The sequence below is a fragment of the Rhinolophus sinicus genome, chromosome 12, assembly GCF_057876585.1.
Source record: "Rhinolophus sinicus isolate RSI-liver-muscle chromosome 12, RSI-T2T, whole genome shotgun sequence".
In the NCBI taxonomy this organism is placed as follows: Eukaryota; Metazoa; Chordata; class Mammalia; order Chiroptera; family Rhinolophidae; genus Rhinolophus; species Rhinolophus sinicus.
The window spans coordinates 16,271,485-16,286,779 of record NC_142512.1 but is presented as its reverse complement, the minus strand read 5'-3'; the positions used below and the strand labels follow the sequence as shown (position 1 = coordinate 16,286,779).

General features: G+C 53.2%; 1 protein-coding gene across 3 annotated transcripts in view; it reads left to right on the top strand.

Annotated features, from left to right (window-relative positions):
• PITPNM3 (PITPNM family member 3) overlaps window positions 1-15,295 on the top strand; it is an 88,475-nt gene that overhangs the window by 68,065 nt on the left and 5,115 nt on the right. For all 3 annotated transcript variants that reach the window (XM_088801985.1, XM_074319379.2, XM_074319381.2), the window contains 8 exons: window positions 563-757; window positions 1,351-1,499; window positions 4,030-4,146; window positions 6,925-7,041; window positions 7,379-7,527; window positions 7,768-7,917; window positions 10,822-11,005; window positions 14,571-14,699. In XM_088801985.1, coding sequence (XP_088658111.1) covers window positions 563-757; window positions 1,351-1,499; window positions 4,030-4,146; window positions 6,925-7,041; window positions 7,379-7,527; window positions 7,768-7,917; window positions 10,822-11,005; window positions 14,571-14,699 — 1,190 coding nt within the window. The remainder of the gene's footprint in view (window positions 1-562; window positions 758-1,350; window positions 1,500-4,029; window positions 4,147-6,924; window positions 7,042-7,378; window positions 7,528-7,767; window positions 7,918-10,821; window positions 11,006-14,570; window positions 14,700-15,295) is intronic.

The window sequence follows — 15,295 nt, the reverse complement described above, 5'->3', positions numbered from 1 at the left end:
TTTCAATGGAAGCTTAATTTCCAAAGCTTTGTCATGAGCTTCCATAGAGAGAAGAGGCTCTAAAACCTCCCTCCTACACCATAAAATGTGTCCCTCTTTGGCCAGCACATCTCCCTGCCCACAGAGAGTGCCCTAGTTCCCAGGCTTGGGTCCCCATTCACTTCCAAGCTCAGCCAGCGTCCTCTGTGGCTCATGAGAGAAGTTTGATACAAAAGCACATGGTTAATGGTCACCCCATGACCTCAGCTGGTGCTTTGGGGGGGCACTCTCCCAGAGGTGCCCTCGGCAGCTTTATTGGGGGCAGGGGTGACAGTTGGGATCCTGACTTGTGCCTTCATAACCCACAACTTAGAGGACATGAAACTCAACAACACACTATGGTGGAGTCCTGTCAGGTCCCAGGGGGATGAGAGGTGCAGGTTGCCTGTTGGTGGGTGAGTGAGCAGGGCCAAGGCTGGGTCTTCACTGAGCACCCAGCCTCTTGCCCTGACAGGGCTGGCACAGCATGGGCGGCTCTATTGAGACATGCTATGCAACCCTGACCATGACATTTTCCTTCTAGCCGATGCCCTGCACACCCACAGCTCCCTCTTCCTGGAGGGTAGCTCCCCAGGCCGCCCACCGCTTCTGGATGCCCCCGTCTCACCCTCTCAGGCCCCGAGGTCCCAGGGCCCAGCACGGAAGATGAGCCAGGGCAGCTCCCACAGCGAGAGCTCAGAGTCCTCAGACAGCCTGGCACCCATGGGTGCCTCCCGCAGTGAGTGAGGGTCCTCTGGGGCCTGCTTGGGTTCAGGGGAGAGGGACCTTCCTCTAGGTGGCCGCCGGTCCACTGCCAGGGCTGCTGGGGGCAAGCCTCAGGTGGGGAGGAGGGGTAAAGGAAATCTAGATGGAACTCTGACCTCAGAGAGAACTTTTTGACCTCTGACCCTGTACAGGACCCTGACTTCTGACCTTGAACTGAGCCATGACCTCTCCAGGCATAGACTGAGCTCTGACCTCAGCCAGAGCCTTAATCCCAACATTCAGTTTTCCCACTGGGAGCCCCTGCTGCCCAGCAGCGCTGGGGTAATAATACTGTGGACATCTCCATGGGTCCCCATTCCTGGGGACCAATATGCAGCACGTGTCCTAGGGGAGTGGTGTACAGGGGAAAGGGCTGGTGGGTTATGAGAAGGTGGGAGGGGGAGCAGCCCATTTCCCAGAGCGCATTGTAAGCTGGGTGCTCTGACCCCAGACTTGTGCCCTGGTGGCATGTCTCCCACTGGGTCTGTGTAACAGGGTCCCACACTGCCCCTTGGGCCGCAGCCCTGGGCAGGCCACTCTGTCCTCACCTTCCTCTCGACCCTGCAGTCACGGTCAAGTGGTGGGGCACCAAGCGCATCGACTATGCCCTGTACTGCCCGGAAGTCCTCACCGCCTTCCCCACTGTGGCGCTGCCCCACCTCTTCCATGCCAGCTACTGGGAGTCCACGGACGTGGTGGCCTTCATCCTGAGACAGGTACCTGCCCCTTCCCCGGGCCCTGCCTGTGGGGCCCCTCTGAAGGGTCCCGCCGTTCTGTGTCTGGACAAGAGGCTTACCCTGCAGACCGCACTGGGCTTTGGGAAGGCATTGGGACACTCAGCCAAGTGGGGGGTGACAGTCAGACAATGGGTTTCATAAAGAGCACTGACTTCTGGCTAATGGAATGGTACTTTCTAGAAAATTAAAAAGATACTACATAGGAGAATATACCCGTGTTTTGACTTGGAGACCGCAGTAATAAATGCCTGCTCTCTTGTAGGTCTCAGTGTTCTTCTCTGTAACAGAGAAGGTGGAGCAGAGAGGCCAGTAACTGAGGGAGAGGCTGGCAGGAAGGACGTGGGGAGGTGGGGGCAGGTCGGATCACGGGCAGCCTCCATGGCCAAGGTCAGGAGTTGATTTTATGCTGGGTCCAGTGAGAAGCCATTGCACGGTTTTGAGCAAGGGAGAGATAGCAACTGAATTGCATTTTTAGCTGCTGTTTGCAGGGGCGGGGGGTGGAGGAAAGAGAAAGCATTAGGCCCTTTAGGAGCCCAGCTTTCAAGATGAGGGCTTGGGCTAGGATGCTGGGGGTCAAGGTTCTGAGGAGCAGCTGCATTTGAGTTGTGCTGACAGGACTTGCTGGTCTCTGGGCTGTGAGGGAAAGAGGGGAGGCCAGTGGGTCCTGTTTTCCACCTGAGTATCTACAGCGTTGCTATTCCCTAGGGTTGGGGAAGAACAGGGATGGGGTGAGGTGGGGAAACAGAATCTTGGCTCTGGACCTGGGAAGGTAACATGCCTGTTAGATGTTGGGAAGGAAGGTGAGTAGAGAGTCTGGAGCTTAGGGAAGATGTGAGGCAAAGAGATAAAAATGTGGGGTCGTCAGAGCTTGGGTGGCATTTAAAACCAGTGAAGGGTACAGTGCTCTGATTTTGACACCAGTTCCAATGTGTGGTTTGTTCCCCATACCAAGCAGTTCTCTGACACCAGCTGGTATCATACAATTCAACTGAATTCCGACACTATCTACCTGGAAATAGCTCAGATCCCCCAGGGTAAGGATTCAGTCTCACAAGTCTAACCCCACCCCGCCTTCAGATGCCAATCGCAAGTCCAGGTTGTCACCCGGACTTCTGACCACCTGGCTGTAGGTCAGAGGTTCCAATGCCTTTTCCTTTGCTAACATGGCTCACAGAAATCAGAGAAACATTTTACATACTAGTTTAGTAATTTATTATAAAAAGATACAACTCAGGAAGAGCCAGATGGAAGAGATGCTTGGGACAAGATATTGGGAAAGGTGTGTGTGCAAAAGTTCTCCAGGGATGTTACTCTTCCCAGACCTCCGTGTGCTCTCCAAGCTGGATGCTCTGTGAACCCCATTTTTTATGGAGGTTTCCTTACATAGACATGATTGATTACGTCATTGACCATTGGTGATTGATCCAACCTCTAGCCCCTCTTCCGTCCCTGGAGGTCAGGGATTGGGGCTGTAAGTGAAAACCCTCAATTCACATGGCTGGTTCCCCTGGCAACCAGCCCCCAAAAGTCACCTCACCAACACAGCAAGAGGTACCTTTGTCACTCTCCGCACTTAGGAAATGAGAAGGGCTTTAGGACCAAATATATACTTATGATAAATCACAACACCACAGATACGAAGCAGTTTCCATTAGATGGAGAAGTTCCGGGGTGAGTCCTGCAGCTCCATGGGGAGAGAGGAGGAACAACCAAAGGAGATGGGAGAGGAGAGGGCATCCTCTGAGGTTGGAGGAGAACCGAGAGAGGAGTGGACCTCTGAGTTGGGCAGGATGGAAATGACAGTGCCTTGGCAAGAATGGCTTCCGTGGACTGATGGGGACAGAAGCCGGACTGGAGTGGGTGGAGGGGAGGAGGCAAGTGGGGCAGGGGAGACAGGGCGTGGGGTAAGTCTTTTGTGGAATGTCCATGTAAGGGACAGCAGAGAAGTGTGTGGTCATTGGAGGGGCACCGGGGTCCTAGGGAGAGTCTTTTTTGTTTTTTTTTACGATGGGCACGATTACAGTGTGTTTTGATGCAAAGGAGAATGATCCTAGGAATCATTCAGGGACTAATCAGTGGTGCAGCGTGGAGAGGGAGAGCTGCGGGAGCATGTGCTTGAGTGGGTGGGAGGGGCTGGGATCAGGGCTCCAGCTGGCCTGAGGTGAGGGTCACCCACCGTGACAGGAGGGAAGGCAGAGAATGGGTACAGACACAGGTAGCTGCTAGGTGTGGGCATGGAGGGCAGAGGCTGCTCCTAGATGACAGCATTTGCTAGACAGTGATCTGACCCCCCCTACCCACACCCCCCACCACCCCTCCACCCTCCTGTCAGGACAGGCAGGCAGGGAGATGGGTCCTGGGGCCTCCAACTTCCTGCGCGTTCCAAGCTGGGAAGTGGGGAGGCCTGGAGGAGGGCCTGCTGGCCACAAGCTGGTGGGCCCTGGCACCCTGGGAAGGAGGGAGAGGGGCTGAGGCACCTGACCTGGAGCCCTGCTTGGCTGTATATCAGGTGATGCGCTATGAGAGCGTGAATGTCAAGGAGAGCGCTGGCTTGGATCCTGCAGCCCTGAGCCCCGCAAATTCCCGGGAAAAGTGGCTTCGTAAGAGGACCCAGGTCAAGCTGCGGGTATGTGCTTGTTGGAGCCCCATGCTAGTTGGGACGTGGCCTCAGGGAGTTGGGTTGTCCTGGGGGCTGTTGGCACCCGCATGGCAGTTAAGGCCTTTGATTTGCCCCTCAGAGCTGAGCGCCCACACATTCTGGGCTTCATGCTTAGATGAGGCCCATGCTCTGCAGTGGGGGTGGGGTGGGGGGTGAGGTGTATGTGAGATGGGAGTACTGGTTCCTGGCGGCCTGGCTCCATAGGAGCCCCTGACATGTGGATCCAGGGCACTGGGGATGGTGAGGAGATGCCAATTATGGAGCAAAATGCCAGGCCTCTGTAGATATGAATCAGAAAGAGTCCTGTCCGTGATCACAGGGCTTGCAGTCTGAGTCACCTGGTGTGGTGTTTGCCGTGATAGAGGGAGGCACAGATTAGGAAGATGATGGAGAGAAGGATTGCAGGGCAGGCCATGCCCGGCTTTCATGAAGAGTTACCTTTATAGGGTATTGAAGTTTGAATAGGAGTTTGGTATGCATACATTCATTCATTTACTCAGCAAACAATCATCAGTGCCTACTGTGTCCCAGGCCCTCTGCTAGCGAGCGGAGAATAGGGATTTACAGATACAGACTGTGCAATGGGGGACACTTGCAGTCTGGTGAGAAGATCAGACATGGACCCCACAAACAATCCTCAAGGTAGAAGGTGATTAATGCTCCATGAATTGACTTTTTTTGGTAAGCGTATTATTGAGATATAACTCATATATCATACAATTCACTCGCTTAAACTATACAATTAATGGATTTTAGTGTATTCACAGATGTGTGCAACCAAAATCACAGTCAATTTTAGACTATTTGCATCATCTCAAGAAGAAACCCCTTACCATTTATAAAGCTATTAACCCCATCCCAATTCCCCCCAACCATAAGCAATTAATAATCTACTTTTTATCTCTATAAATTTGCCAATTCTGACATCTCATGTAAATGGAACCATACAGTGTATTTTGTGTTTGGTTTCTTTCACCTAGTATAATGTTTTCAAGTTTTATCCATATTGTATCATGTGTCCGCACTTCATTCCTTTTCATGGCTGAATAATATTCCACTGTATGGTTATACATTCCTTACTTGTTGGACATTTGGATTGTTTCTACATTTTGTCTACTGCAAATACTGCTATAAATATTTGTTTATAAGTTTTTGTGTGGACATATGTTTTCATTTCTTCAGGACATATACCCAGGAGTGGAATTACTGGATCAAACATTAACCCTACTTTCATTATTTGAGGAACTGCCAAATTTTTCTAAAGCAGCGAAATCATTTTACGTTGCCCCCAGCAGTGTATGAGGGTTCCAATTTTTCCACCTCCTGGCCAGGACTTGTTATTATCTGTCTTTTTGATTCTATCATCCTAGTGAGCATGAAGGAATACCTCATTGTGGTTTTAATTTGCATTTCCCTGATGACTAGTGAGGTTGAGCATCTTTCCCGGTGTTTGTTTCCATGAATCAACTCTTCCCTCTCCAGCATTGCTATCAGGGCGCTTATGTCCGACACTTGATGGAGTATCTCCAGGGCAGGTTTCATGACTGGTTCCTCTCTGTGTGCCCAGAGCCCAGGTTAGGGATTAATGCAGATGAGATGACTGCAAGTGTTTGTTGAATTGAACTACAATGGGAATTGAGAGGAGGTAGAGGCCACAGGGGAATCTAAGCAGGGCTTTTTGGAGGGGACAAAGTTGAGTCAGGTCAGAGGGGATGGGCTGGAATGTGAGGGCAGAGGGCCAGCGATGGCTGTAGAGTGGGGGGCCCAACTCTTTGTAGACCTGGAGGCCACTGCAGAGACTGGCCTGCAAAGACCAGAGGGACTTTGAAGGGGAACAGCAGGAGACGAGACTGAAAAGGCTGCCAGGCAAGGCTTTGATGCTGACTGCAGGATTTGGACTTCATTTGGAGGGCACTGGGTGTTAACAGATCTGTGTTTTGTAAAGATGATGGATCTGCCACAGGGTCTGTTTTATGAATAAGGCTCTTCATTAAGAAGCTATTAGCGGAGTCCAGGCGAGAGGCAACACGGGTGTGGGGAGAGATACCAAGTGGGCAATTCTGTAATGGAAGGGGGGGGACTCGGGTGTTAAAGCTGGGCTGGGCGTGGTGGGTGGTTGGGCCAATGGAGGCCTTGGCGCTGTGGAATGAATTGAAATGAGAAGTGAAGAAGGATGGGGATGTTGGGATGCTCACAGATAAAATGATGCGATGGCCACGATGGCTCCAAAATCATCTGCGGTAGGATAGGGGTGGGGACTCAGCCAGGGACGAGGGACATCAGAGTGGCTATGAGCTGATATGCGGAGGAACTGGTGCTGGGCACACAAGGCTTCGTTACCCTGTTCTCTCTCCTCGTGCACTCTTGAAACCTCCCGCTAAGACAGCCGTGGTAAGTGGCTATGGCATGTGAGCCGTGACGTGGCAGGAAGAAGCAAAGGTGACTGGCAGTTTCCAGCCGAGGAAACAAGAAGGATGACAGGTGGTGGGGACTGGCGGTTCCTCAGGGCCGTGGGGGAGAATCAAGAGCAGAGAACACAACACACATCTACAGGAACCCTAGTGCTCCTTGGAGACAGCGTCAGGGCTAAGGTCTGTTTTCCTCATGGGTCCCAGGGGAACATGTCTCCGAAACTCTAATGGGAGTTCATAGGAAGGCATGATTCCAGCCAGTCCTAGAGATGTGTAATAGAAATGCAAGGTCCAGCCCCGCTTGCAAAGGCTGAGCTGGTTTCTGTCCTTCCAGAACGTCACTGCTAACCACCGGGCCAACGACGTCATTGCTGCTGAAGATGGCCCCCAGGTCCTGGTGGGGCGATTCATGTACGGGCCCCTTGACATGGTGGCTCTGACAGGAGAGAAGGTATGGAGGCTGGGCCATCCCCTCCTCGGCTGGCTACATGTGCACCAGCTGCCTCGTGGTGCCACATGGCATGTGGGGTGAGGGCTCCGGGAGGGCTGAGCTGGGAGACACTTGCCCTGCAGGGGCAGGTCGGAGAGGGCAAGCGAGGAGCAAGGGATGAACTTGAGGTATCTGAGAGGCTTGTGTGGCTGCAGTGGAGACAGAGAGGATGATTGGAGCCAGGACGCTAAGCCCTGGAGCCTGCTGTCTTGGTAGAGAGTTCCGTGGCCCAGCCCCCAGGCCAAGTCTGCAGCCCCCCAGCCTTCAGTGAGTCCCCTGTCCCCTCTGCTGCCTGCAGGTGGACATCCTGGTGATGGCAGAGCCGTCCTCGGGCCACTGGGTGCACCTGGACACAGAGATCACCAACAGCAGTGGCCGAATCACCTACAGCGTGCCGCGGCCCCGACGCCTGGGCGTCGGTGTGTACCCTGTGAAGATGGTCGTCAGGTGAGACCCAGGGGACATTCTCGTGGTGGTTTCGCCCATTTTCATGACCCTTCCAGCCAGACGTGTCCGGAAGACAGGGTCCTCGGGGTGCTGTCCTTTGGTCCTCAACCCTGTCTGTGGGGAGAGAGCAAAATGGACAAGGTCATCACCCAGATTGTCTTTGTGCCCCCAGACTGACCCCTGGCCTCAGGCTAACACCTGGCCCTGAGCAAACAGCTGACCACAGGTAGTACTTTTCAGGGGCGACCAGACCTGTGCGATGAGCTACCTCACGGTGCTGCCCCGCGGCATGGAGTGCGTGGTGTTCAGCATCGATGGGTCCTTCGCGGCCAGCGTGTCTATCATGGGAAGTGACCCCAAGGTCCGGCCAGGGGCAGTGGATGTTGTTCGGTGAGTGCTACTTTCCCTCAATGGACCTGTTTCCCACACGCTGCCACCACCAGGGCAGGAGCCAGCAGACCTGGGCCGGGGGAGGTGGGTATGTTTTTTCTTTTTAGTTTCCTCGAGGAATTTCACTGGTCTCTGGGCCAGGACCGGGCAGTCCTGGCTTCACCTCCAATGTTAATTTACTGAGCGTCCTTGAGAAACTCCCTGCGACTTTCTAGACCCCAGTTCCTCCTTCCCTGCCCGCCTTCCTCCATTTATTCTAACACTGTCTGAGTATCCTCTGCTGTGACTCAGGCCTGGTATCTCACATTCTGACCCCAGTCAGGTTAAAATCATTGTGTTCTGATGATTTCTTGCTGTGTAACAAATGGCTCCAAACTTAGCAGCTTAAAATAATAACTTATTATTCTGTCTCATGTGTCTACGGATTCACAGGTCCTGCTGGAAGGTTCTCTTACGGGGTCTCTCTAGCAAGTGTAGTCAAATGGTGGTCTGGGCTGGGGGGTCATCCAAAGGCTCCACTGGTTGATTTTCAAGAGGGATGGCTTGTGCATGCTGGGTCTCTCCTTCTGTCTCTCCGTGTGGCCGCTCCATGTGGCTAGCCTGGGAAGTCTCAGACTATTCAGGTTTTCTACAGGGTGGCCAGCTTCCCCTGGTTTCTAGAGACCCAGGTGGAAGCTGCAAGCGTTCCAATGACCCAGCCTTGGGAGTCACAGCGTCCTGTGCACTGCATTCTATTGGTTATAAGCTAGTTGCAGGATCAGCCCAGATTCAAGGGGAAGGAACCACATAAAGGTGTGAACACTGGGACACATGGCTCCCTGGGGGGCCATCTCTAGCGACTAGCTAACACACAGTGCTAACTGAGAGATGAGAGCTATTCCAGCTGATTGGAAAAAGCAGAGCCGTCTTTCTGGGAGAGGTGGCATTTAAGATAGCTCCTGAAGGATGGATGTATATATATTTTCAATCCATGCCATGGTACAAATATTAGCAAACGAAGAAAGACCAAAAAAAAGAAAGAACACATAAAGTTGATTTTGCTATGCCAAGAAGGAGAAATCAAGGTGACAAGGACAGGAAAGAGCAGAGCATGTGTGGGAAACAGGTGTGACAAGTTCAGGGTTGTTGGATTTTGGAAGCAGATGAGGACAGAGCAGGAGGTGTGGTTAGAAACACAGCCTCTCAGGGCTATCTTATTGCTAAGAGGAGTGCAAAGGGTTTTGCCAACAGAAAAGCAAAAGAGCTAACACTTTAGTCCCTCCCGCCCTCCTTGCCTCCCTCCACCCTTTCCTGAGCCGGGTCTGTGCTGGGCACTGGTGCAGGGAGAGACCCGAGTAGGAGGCATCTCACAGTTCCGTGGGGAAGACAAGTCATGGGGCTGAGAAACTGATCTGGGACTCCAAGGGGTCAGAACCCCAAGAGTGGAACAGACCCTGGGCCCTGGGAGTTCTTGGGGTGGGGGCAGGGACTATCCTGCCTCACCCCAGTAGCAGAGATCGCTTTCAGGAGAGAAGACTAGCCTGGCTCGGGGGCTCCTAGGACACTGCTGACCTCATCCTGCCCACTGGCCCTGTGGGGACAGGTCCTGGACAGGCTCCGTCTTATCTCAGGGGTCAGCTTCCCCCTTGTAAGGCTGGGTCGTGTATTCCCATTACAACATCTTCTCCAAACGGCCTCCCGAGTCAGCATCCCACAGCTGGGAAGGGGGCTATAGTCCTGCCTCTCTGGGGATCCACCTGGTGCTCTCACCTCCTTCCCGTGGTGTTCTCCAGGTACTTATCAGAAGCTGCTTTTTGTCACCACAGATCACTGAACCCTACCTTAGAACTAACCAGAATCCTGGAGGTGACACCTGGGCCTGTGCATCGTTACAAAACCTCCCCAAATCTCTCAGATTTGGTTTCTAGGTTTGGAAACCTCCAATCTATAGTAGCCAGTTGGTGGCTGGTGCCACAAAAGCTCCCAAATAGGTGTGGGCTTATCTGACATCTTACAACCAGGATACCATGTGAAGTCAGCTGTGAGGGCAGAGAAAAGAGGCTGATTCTGCCTGGGAAGCAGGGAAGGCAGCCTGGAGGAGGAGGGCCTGAAAAGATGGGAGGGTGGAAACATAAGGAGATGGAGCCATGAAAGCTGTCAAGGGGTGGGGTCTGCAGCAGTAGAGCACAGGGCTGGTCTGGGGCAGCCAAGCAGCTCCATGTGACTGGGGGGAGGACAGGCTCAAGGCCACAGCATGGAGGGCCACTAGTGCAGAGAAGGCTTGTGACCTTGGAGAACTGGGGAGCCAGGAAAGGCTTTAGGCAAAGGAATAATAGGGTTAGATTTGCGATTTACAGACATCACCAGGGAAACAACTGTAGGGATCGCAGCATGCTGTAGGCACATTTGGGATTAATTAATTTCATCCTTAGGCATGACCTATGCGGTGTTGCTATTATTATCCCCATTTTACAGATGGGGAAACTGAAACCCTGAGGGTTAAATAACCTGCCCGAGGTTGCATGCACCAGTTAGATTGAAGTGAGAGGATTGGAGGCAAAGTGTCCTCCCAGCAGGTTCTTGTAGGGGCCCAGGTAAGAGATGGGGCCTGAGCTAACGCTGAGAAGTGGATTAAAATGAGAGTGTGGAGTAAAAATCCCGCCTGGTGGAATGAAAGGTCGACTCACTGATTAGAGGAGCAGAGGGAGCAGGAGTGGGGGGTCAGTTGGCTGTGGGCATGCGGTCCCTATGATCCAACCAGATGTCCAGGCCTCACAGGGCTTCACCGGGAATGTGGATTCGGGGGTCCCCCTGGGAGCAGCCGCTCTGGCTTCTCAGGAGGGCAGCAGGTGGGGAAGGCCACTGGGCACGGGTGGCTGGCATGGGGCGGGGGTTGGGCTGGACCCTGTCATGCTGTCTCGCCAGACACTGGCAGGACCTGGGCTACATGATCCTGTACATCACGGGGCGGCCGGACATGCAGAAGCAGCGGGTGGTGTCGTGGCTGTCCCAGCACAACTTCCCACAGGGCATGATCTTCTTCTCGGACGGGCTGGTACACGACCCGCTGAGGCAAAAGACCATCTTCCTCCGCAACCTCGTGCAGGAGGTGAGTGTCGGCCCTGAGGGGGGGGGGGGCTTCGGCCTGGGAGGGGATGAGGCCTCCAGGACCCTCCTCTACGCTCCTCCCCTCCTCCCTCAGCCCAGTGAGGCCTCATCCATGTACCCCACCAACTTCCACTGCACAAGCCATGCCCCGTTTGCCAAGCACATGCACGTGGCTCTGGCCGGGTCCTTTCCTAGCCCTGCAAGATGGTATTACTGTCCTCAGTGACAGATGAGAGAGGCGGGGCTCCCTGACTTGCTAAGATCTCAGAGTCAGACTTGCATCCTTTATCTCCTGGCTTTAAGGCCTACACTCTGGTTTCTGCATTTGGTTATTCATTCAACAGACACCTAAGGACCTATTAAATTCTTTACCCTGTCCTAGTTCTGGGGGCCACACAGAGACAAACAGAATATGGGACAAGCTCTCCAGAGCTTTGACCTAAAGCTGCAGTTTGGTTCTCTCAGTGTGTTCCCAGGACCCTCATTACTCCACCCCTGGGAGCTTGTTAGAAATGCAGATTCTCTGTCCCTCCCCTGCCCCCAGATTTACTGAATCAGAAACTCTGGGGCGGGGCCCAGCAATCTGTGTTTTAGCAAACCCTCCAGGGGATTCTGATGCTTACAAAATTTTGAGGACGGCTGACCTAGAGCAGGGGTTGACAAACTATGACCCATCGCCTGCTTTTATATGACCTGTGAGCTGCGAATCGTTTATATACTTTTAAATGGTTGACTGAAAAATCAAAAGAAGAATAATGTTTCCTGACATGTGGAAGCTATGTGAAACTCAAATTTCAGTGTCCATAAACAAAATTTCGTTGGAACACAACCAAGCTCATTCGCTTTGTGTTGTCTATGGCTGCTTTTGGGCTACAATGGAGCAGTCGAGTAGTGGCAACAGAGTGCACAGCCTAAAATATTTACTATCTGGTCTTTCATATAAAAAGTCTGCCAATCCCTGATCTACCGGAAAAAAAGACTTGTAAATTGACAATTTACTGGTAGATAATTAGAAAAGGCCTATTGGCAAGCAGAGGAGAAAGGACTGGGGAGGCCAGAGAAGGCTTCTAGGAAGTGGTAGAAGCTTTTGAGCTGAGTTTTGAAGCATGAGTATGAGTTTGTCAGGTGGCCCCAGAACCAGCGTATGCAAAGGCACTGAGGTATGATAGAGCCTCAGACAATTTCAGAGCTGCAGGCGTCCTGCATAGGGGTGTGGGCAGGGTTAGACCAAGGTCAAGTGGGAGCTGAGGCCCTGGAGGTCATCAGGCACCTGGGCTTGGTAGGCCTTGAAAAACGTGGAAACCAGGCAACGACCATGAACTCTGCTGAGACCAGTGGGAACCCATGGAAGAGCTTACAGCAGGGAGTGGCAGTATGTGGCTTGGGTTGTATAAAGAGCCTTCTGGTAGCCATGTGGAGAACAGGTTGGTAGGAGATATGAGAGGCAGGGAAGTGAATTAGGAGGCTGTGGCCCAAACAAGAGACAGGAAGACTGGAATCCAGGTGGTGGCCATGGATGGAGAAAAAGGTGTGGGTGAATCAGGAGGTAGAATTGTCAGGACTCAGTGACGGTTGGATGGAAGGGGTGAGGAGCTCTCAGATGTCCTTCTTGAGTGGCCAGGAGGGATGGAGGTGCTTCTAACCAGATCGTGATCTCCATGGAGCCAGAGCTTGCATCTATTTTGTCACCAATATATCTCTGGCATCTGAGGCGATGATGGCACCCTGCAGACATTCCATAAACGTTAGTAGAATCAATGAGTGAATGAATGAAATGAGAGGGGACACAGAAGAGGACCAGGCTGGAAGAAGATGAGCTCATTGGTGGACGCACTGAGACTAGTATAACCATGGGACATGGGACACAAGACATGTCAGCCCCAGCTGAAGCAGGTCAGTGAAGCCATGGGAGGGGGTGAGAACAAGCTGTGCTGCGCCCTCTGAGAGCAGGAAGAGAAGCCAGCAGAGGAACCAGAGGGAGCCAGGTGGGGAGGGAGTCAGCAGAGAGAAGCCTCCTGGTGTTAGGGAAGAGAGGGTTTCAAGAAGGAGAGAGCATCCTTCTTGTGAAGGAGTGTGGTTTGGTGAGAAATGTCCTCATGGTGAACACTGGACGCTGATGACCTCAGTGAGGAAGGGACACCTCAGAGACTCAAGGGGGCAGAAGCAGTGGGGTGAGGAGCAGGGAAGGTGGGTCGTGGCTTTGATGGGTAGTGCAGATGGGAGTGGACTCGCTGGCTTGAAGTTGTAGGAGTGAGCGGGTGTGTATCAGGAGGTGGGCCAGGGAAGGACAAAGCAGCTGCTCCTTCCTTTGAGCTACAGGCAGGTTGGGAATCAGCCAATGAATGAGGAGAGGGGCCAGTGGGCTGAGGAAACCCTCTCTTTGGTTCGACACCCAAGACAAAGTCACCTGTAGGACCGCGTAGAAGCTTAGGGAGGGAAGTAAAAATTGGGAGACTTTTTTGGGGGGTGGGTGGTAGAACAGAAAGAATATGTGGGGTCAGAGCTGCGTGGTTTTGTGTTTCTCCAGCAGCTCTCAGCAGCTAGCATATTCTCATAGGAAGAAGGTGGGTGTGAAGAAATTCCAGGCTGAGGTGTGGCCAGGCTGGTGTGGGAGGAAGCTGAAGGGCCAGAGAATCCAAGGTGGAGCCCAGAGAACACAGGGGGGCTACAGAGAGCCCAGGCAGGGGTGTCCAGAGAATGAAGGTGTGCGTGAGGCTGGAAAGGCTGTCAGAAACCTGGAGGGAAGGAGCGGGTCAGCATGGGAACGCAGACATTCCGAGTTCACAGAGGGCAGTTCTGGGTTCAGTCCTGGAGGTGACAGTCACTGACCTTAAAGAAGCCAAGACATGGAGAGAGAGGCTCAGGTGTTGGTGGGTCATCCACATGGACAGGAAGTCATTCCAGTGATGGTGGGACTTAGGAGGAAGGAAAGCTGTGGCCTGCAAACAAAAGTCTCAAGTGAACTTGGAGGGAGGGTGGGATGGGAGAAAAGAAGGTGACGTTAATGAGAGGCTCAACGTTAGGAGCCATAGGGTGGTGAGCACCTCAAAGGTGGGGATGGTTTAATCCCGGTGGGGTGGGTGGCGATCTGCATGTGACCCTGCAGTGAGGAGGAGCTGGGCACTTCTTTTAATTGGGATGAGGCTTCTGGAGAGAACATCAGACCCGCCAGCACCAGCGAGTGGCCAAATGGCGTGCCATAGTCTGGTGCAGTGTGGATGGCACAGGGTCAGAGGCCGGACAGAACTGGCTGCAGTTCTGGCCCTCAATTTCCTTGTCCACAAACAAAGGAGCTTTGCCAGTTGTTACGTAACCTATGCATAGTGCTGACCGAGTTGGGTCAGTGAATCATGAGCTTGTGACTTTACCAGCAAAAGCCCTGTATCGGCCTGGGTGCAGGGTGGGGGCCGGAAGGGGAGGCTGCTGCAAGGTGGACCCATGGCTTGGAGTCCATCGGTGTGCAGAGAAAGGGTGCCCCTGGCAAGGGCTCCCCGGGAGGTCTAGGAATCCTTTGGGGAGCGGTTTGATAGGGCCTCCTCTCCTCCATGAGCTGCCCTGTGTTTCAGTGTTTCATCAAAATCAGCGCCGCCTATGGCTCCACAAAGGACATCTCTGTCTACAGTGTGCTGGGCCTGCCACCCTCCCAGATCTTCATTGTGGGACGGGCCACCAAGAAGTACCAGACCCAGTGCCAGGTGAGTGGAGGCCGGGCCACGGCTGGGGGCTGGGGGCGGGTGGAGGGGCAAAATGGTAGGGGGAGGAGGTGGTTCATTCCTTTTTTGTTCATTCCTTCATTTGCTCATTTATTCATTCATTCATTGAACAAATATTACTGGGCACCTGCCTCTGACCAGGCCCTGTGTTGGGAGCAGGGGAGGGTCCCCGGTGGAACTGGATGTCATGCCATCCAGTCTAGTGGGGAGATGGGAAAATTTGCAGACAATAACAGTGCAGAGTGGCAAGAGCCACAATGAAAGACGGGGAGACAGAGACTTGTAGGGCCCCAGCCAGGAGCAGCTAAGCTATACTCGGGGCAAGGCTGGTTTTCAGGAGTTTGAAGGAATTGTCCAGGAAGAGCCTGAGGCTGGAGGAACATTTGTGACAGAGGCAGAAGCAAAAGTAAAAGGTCAGGAGATAACAGAGAATATATACATTCTGGGAACTACAAGTGACTCAGCTTGGCTGAGTGTGACGTGGGAGGGTGAGGGAGGGGGGCTGGAGTGGCAGTGCTTCTCTGTGGCCCGTGTGCCGTGCCGAGTTGGGATTTGAACTCTTCAGAGTGAGTTTGTGA